General features: G+C 50.8%; 1 protein-coding gene across 1 annotated transcript; it reads right to left on the bottom strand.

The window, feature by feature from the left end:
- Positions 1 to 395: 395 nt before the first annotated feature.
- On the bottom strand, positions 396 to 1472 carry LOC123160264 (blue copper protein 1b). The gene is made up of 2 exons (XM_044578067.1): positions 1216 to 1472; positions 396 to 956 (listed from the first exon to the last, which is right to left on the bottom strand). The coding sequence occupies exons 1-2, from the start codon at positions 1379 to 1381 to the stop codon at positions 694 to 696; spliced, it is 429 nt and encodes a 142-aa protein (XP_044434002.1). The 5' UTR covers positions 1382 to 1472; the 3' UTR covers positions 396 to 693.
- Between the last annotated feature and the right edge of the window lie 4412 nt (positions 1473 to 5884).

The following is a 5884-nucleotide window of genomic DNA, read 5'->3' as shown; positions in this document are numbered from 1 at the left end:
CGCAGGGACCTCCTGCACTGTGTGGCCATCTGCGCCGATGAGGTCGGCCTCGCCGGCACCATGGACAGCGAGCACCAAGTCGCTTCCGGTAGTGCAAAAGAGGGGTCGATTGCTTTTTCTTTTTAGATCTAAGGGTGTGTATGTAAATGTTATGCGAAGTCAGCTCCTTACAATCTGGTCCCACTTGTCAAAAAGTGACCAAATGAGCCAAATCACCTTATCAGTGCGATTTGCAAAATGTTTACCGAATTTGCGGTGAGTTTTGCAAAAAATTAGTGACATGGTGGTTTTCCGCAAACGATGCCCCAAATGTGATGGTTTTTTGCAATTCACTCGTTGAAACTAGAAGAGAGGGCCTTTTTAGGGTAGAAAAGAGAGATCGACACAACAACTACTAATGGACTAACAGTCCCTCATTTCTCATCACATCCTCCATTAATTTATAGCAACACACGCGCGCACACACTCCCTACTTTATTCAAGCACCGAGTCATGCATAAATAGCGTATCACGCAACACAGTTTACACCACACGACACATATGAATGCAACAATTGTGATAACTTACAAGCGGCAAGTATAACAAATGATTCAAGACAGAATAGGAAGAAGAAGGCGGCATGCAGAAGAGGAAGACGGCGAAGGCTGTGGACGCCATGGACGACCGGCGGGCCTGCGAGGAGCAGGGGGGCGGTCAGTCGCGGCAGACGGAGCTCTTGGGCTTGACGATGAACTTCATCTGGCCGGCGGTGCAGTGGAGGCCTTGGCGCTCGCCGCAGACGAAGTAGTGCATCTTGCGCTTCTTGAGGACGAACTCGAAGCCCGCGCCGGCGCCCTCGGCCACGCCGGCCACCAGCTTGGCCGCCTTGAGGTTGCAGGACTGGTAGTCGGCCAGGTTCCGCATCATGTACACGCTGTGCGCGTGCGTCGTCGCGTTCGGCGGGTCGTACGTGAACACTGCATGCACACCCAGCATCCAAGCACTCCAGTTCAGTGAACAACTTTGCTGTTTTCTAAAGCCTGATGTTGCAGTTAGTTTTTTCTTATTTATAGTTTGTCAGTTAGTGCGCCTGAGTTAGAGGGAGCGTAAAGTGTTTAAAAAGACCACAAGTGTAGAAAAACACATTTTTTTTCTGACAGAGGGAGGGAACCAATACTGAACTAAGATCATCAGAGAAAAGCAAGTACGCGAGCAGAGTAGTAATTGTGTCTGTACCAAGGGTGTCGTCCTGGAAGAAGGGGCCCTTCCTGATGACCCAGTCGGTGTAGTTGTACCCCCACGTCCACCGCGCCGCGTCGCCGACGACGAACCGCTCCGCCCGGCACGCCTCCGGGACGAGCACCAGCGCCAGCAGCACGAGCACCGCAACCCTCGCCTCCATCTCTCAACCACAGACAAGTTAGAGCACCGCACCTGCTAGTGGCAGCACGTACTCAGCTTGCTCGCCGGCCACTGGATGCTCTGGCTGGCCTGGTTTGTGATGAGCATGACATGGCATGGCATGGCATGGGTATAAATAGGGAGGAGTGACGGGCCGGTCGATCATGGCGTTGCGTCGGAGTGCAGTCCGGGCTCGCCCGGCCAGCGCAGCACGGGGGCGCGTGATGATGGCGCGAGTTGACTCCTGCACCAGGGGCCGAGAAGTCCCATCAGCTTGACATAACCTGTGAAAAACTGGATGCGTTCTCGGGTCATTGTTTAGTTTTCTGGTCCACACGATCAAAGCGGGCGTTGCACTTAGGGAGGGTCGCGCTTGGGGTTGGTCGACCGCAACGTTGGTGCGCCATTAGCGACCTGGGCGAGCGTGCTTAGTGGTGCGGCGTGTCTTTGGGGGTTGGTGGACACCACTGGCCCTGGCCGTGTGGAACTCAGCAGTAACATCTAGCTTAGCCACGGTCCACTTTGATGATGAATTGTCATCTCTGGTCACATCTACGTCGTTTTGCTACGGAGGTGTCCCTGTGGTGCAGACGGTGGTGGATTAGGGGGCGTTGGGCATGATTACTGCAGTAGAGGCCAGGGTTAGGGTGGCGCGAGATGATTAAGCGAGTGCGTGATTGGTCGATCTACGTACCGTACGTACATGCTTGTTTGACAGCACATTAGTAGATATACTATGGCACTAAGTACACCTGGCTACTATAGTGCTTAGTACATGCGTGCTTCATGATCGCGTCATGCTGAGTGCTGCGTCGAGTAAGTGCTCAACGTGTGGTTGCAAATTAACTAACTCGAGTGTTGCGGGGTGTTTTTTACTAATTTGTTTCTGTGTTCCACGACCACCGTCAAACGACGGGTCTCTTTGCGACCACTGCACGTAAGGACTAAGAGTCAGCTTGCGGTCAAGATGGCGCGAATTCGTCGCCGACCGGCCACTTTTGCCCGGACTAACCGTATCGCTTGGGAGACCCCGTCGATCGGTCGATCGCTTACCTTTGAATCGGCCGTCAAGAAAGAACGAAAAGCTTACCTTTGAATGGATCGCCAAAATGCATGCTTCCGGTAAGTTTAACTTTGGGGCTCAGTCAGAGAAGCTATGACCAATGCGTGCACGCTCCAGCAATTGCTAGATTAATATTTATAGCTTAACTAGAATTGTTTCCTGGTGGGGTGGGTTTCTTTTTTTTAGAAGAACAGGGAGGCACCTCCCCGGTTCCATTACTCGAATGAAACCCACACGTCATGCCATACATCAGCTCACTAAGAGGAGCAGTTCAGCGAGAAATGAAAAGAGTGCAAACGCTATTACGAACGCTATTACAATAAAACGCTACAGACTTATGAAGGATCACTAGTTTCGGGACCGAACGCCGTCGCATTAGGCGCAGATCAACTCCTGGGAGGCCTTGCGAGTCTTCAGCGGAGGGGCTGTCACAGCTTGGGGTGACCAGGTCGCGGTCAGCGTCGAAATCGGGCTGGAGGAGGTGATCGTGCCAGTCTCCCGCTTCTTGGAAGGGGAAGCGAAGCCGATGTCATCCTGAGAGATCTTTAGCTTGTTCCATGGCTCCACCAGAGAAGCACCCAAAGGTAGCTGCCTCATCAGCCACAAATCAACAGGGGGCGGCGAAGGAAGACCGCAAGATGATCTGAGAAGACCTCCAGTCTCTCTGCATTCTTGTTGGAGGACAGCATTGTTCAATTTTTGATAGTCCTTAGGACCAGTCTCAGAACCTGTTTAATCGAGATCCACAAGGTGTTATTGAAAATGATAGAGTTTCTATATTTCCAAATACACCAAAGTACCGCTGCACTAATAGTGTTAAGGGCAGAATGCTTTCCATTAGCTACCCACAGTTTAGCAACTGATTCAAAGTCAGTTCCAATGTCCACCCCAAAATGGTTAGCGACCAGCGGCCAGATCTGCTTAGCTACTATACAATCAAAAAACAGGTGGATGCTTGTTTCTGCTTCAGAGCAGAAAAGATAGTCCAGTGGTTTAATAATCTGTCTTTTCCTAAGATTGTCTCTGGTCATCAGCTTGTTGTTAGAAAAAAGCAAGAGAAAAACATGAATCTTGGGGGGCGTTCTAAGCTTCCAAACAGAGGGAATCTAAATTGGTTGCACCCCCCTAAAGTTAATTATATGGTAGAGGGAGCTAGTGGAATATATTCCTTTATTATCTAGTTGCCAAATTAAAGCATCTGTATCATCAGTGAGAACCACACTCCCAGCAACCTCAACCAACTGATGCCATCGTTCCATAAGAATGTCATCAAAATTTCTCCTAAAAGTCAGCTTGAGCTGATGCCCAGCCCAAACCTCACTAACACTCTTAGTTTGCTCATTGCAGATGGAGTAAATAGGCCAGAATTGAACAGCCAGAGGAGAGGTACCAAACCAGGTGTCTTCCCAGAATCTGACTTTGGTGCCTTAGGGAGTCCTGGATTAGGGGGTCCTCGGACAGCCGGACTATATACATTAGCCGGACTGTTGGACTATGAAGATATAAGATAGAAGACTTCGTCCTGTGTTCGGGTGGGACTCTCCTTTGCGTGGAAGGCAAGCTTGGCGATTCGGATATGTAGATTCCCTTCTCTGTAATCGACCTGATGTAACCCTAGCCTCCTCTGGTGTCTATATAAACCAGAGGGTTTAGTCCGTAGGACAACAACAATCATAATCATAGGCTAGCTTCTAGGGTTAGCCGCTATGATCCCGTGGTAGATTAACTCTTGTAATACTCATATCATCAAGATCAATCAAGCAGGAAGTAGGGTATTACCTCCATAGAGAGGGCCCGAACCTGGGTAAACATCGTGTCCCCCGCCTCCTGTTACCATTAGCCTTAGACGTACAGTTCGGGACCCCCTACCTGAGATCCGCCAGTTTTGACACCGACATTGGTGCTTTCATTGAGAGTTCCACTGTGACGTCGAAAATAGCTTTGATGGCTCGCCTTGCTATCAAAGACAACATCACCTCCGGGGGAGCCCTGGCCTCAGGCCAAACCCTCCGACTAGGCGGCTTCGTTATGACCGCCCGTTCGACCGCTGGGCCGACGATGACTTCTCGGGTCATCAAAAATCGTCTCCACGTCAGCTGGGAATACGCCGAGAAGATGGATCCGACGGAGTTATCGTCCTTGAACAAGCTCCTGGATCGCATCGCCGCCTTGGGAGTCGCTACGGACTACGATAGGATTGGGCTTAAACCTGATCAGAGAGAGATTCACTCTCCGTCGATCACCCATCAGATAGCGGTGGTGGAGGAGCAATGCGACAACTCTTCCCCTATAGTGAGGACGAACTATGTCCGGATTCTCGAGCTCACCGAGCCGGATACCCGCTCGCGGGAGGACATGCCCCGAACTTCGAACTTAGAATCGGACAACAGGCCAGAAAAATTGGGTAACATCCCGGAACCCGAACTATTAAGCTCGGAAGTTCCTCAAGCTCTGGGTCCCAGATCGGGTCAGGGTTCAGACTTAAATCCACCCACCCACCCAGACACAAGCGATCTTTCCCACATAAGACAACAATCCCAAGAGACAGTACATCACTTTTGGGCCACATTCCTCCTTGTAATGAACAAGGTTAAGGACTGTCGCGATGAAGACGCAATCTCATTCTTTCACAAAAATTGCACGGACAAGGGAATCCTTAACGCCATAAATCGCCGTCACGTATCACACTTTGCTGACTTGGCGGCCATAGTACAGAAGTACTATGCGATGAAAAGCGCCTGGAAAACTTAGGCAACCCTTTGGGACCCACTGGCTCTCACTAAACCCCTCGTCCGAACAAAAAGGGTGCACCCTCACAGGTCACCCGATCCAATCATGAAGAAACCGAAGCCCACTACAGGGCGCGGAACCGTGTTGGAGGGATGGCTCGATAGGCCATGCAGAATACACACCACACCGGATATCGTACCAATGCACAGACTTAGAGCATATTGGATACTTCAGCAGGTGGCCAAGAGCGGCGAGGATCTCCTCATTAACAACACCACAGAGCATCATCCCACTGAAAACAACAATACTACAGGATTGACAGTCTTTGAGACTTTCGCCTCGAATAACAGGCGCAAGAGAGCACTCCGCAGCCTCGCCGAAGTCTGCCACGTTGCAGCAATAAACCCCTGGAACGACACGGCTATAACTTTCAATGCTAGTGACGAACCTCAATTCAGAACAGTCCGAGCACTAGCCGCTTTGGTCCTTAGTCCAATTGTGGACGGCTTCCGGCTTACCAAAGTGCTCATGGACGGTGGCAGCGGACTAAACCTCATTTACGAGGAAACTCTCAACAAAATGGAAATAGACAGGAGCCGCATTGAGCAAAGCAGCATGACCTTCCGAGGAATTATTCCCAGTTGGGAGGCACGATGTGCGGGAAAAATCACACTCGATGTGGTATTTGGCACGCCGGAGAATTACAGGTCC

Source organism: Triticum aestivum, chromosome 7B (genome assembly GCF_018294505.1).
Source record: "Triticum aestivum cultivar Chinese Spring chromosome 7B, IWGSC CS RefSeq v2.1, whole genome shotgun sequence".
NCBI classification, from domain to species: Eukaryota; Viridiplantae; Streptophyta; class Magnoliopsida; order Poales; family Poaceae; genus Triticum; species Triticum aestivum.
The sequence above is the reverse complement of the archived record's forward strand: the minus strand, read 5'-3'. Positions and strand labels throughout refer to the sequence as shown.

Bases quoted from the DNA above. Each gene is read 5' to 3' on its own strand.
- LOC123160264 (XM_044578067.1), bottom strand. From the start codon at position 1,381: ATGGAGGCGAGGGTTGCGGTGCTCGTGCTGCTGGCGCTGGTGCTCGTC. The intron at 957-1,215 runs GTACAGACACAA...GTGTGCATGCAG, and splicing joins CTTCCAGGACGACACCCTTG to TGTTCACGTACGACCCGCCG.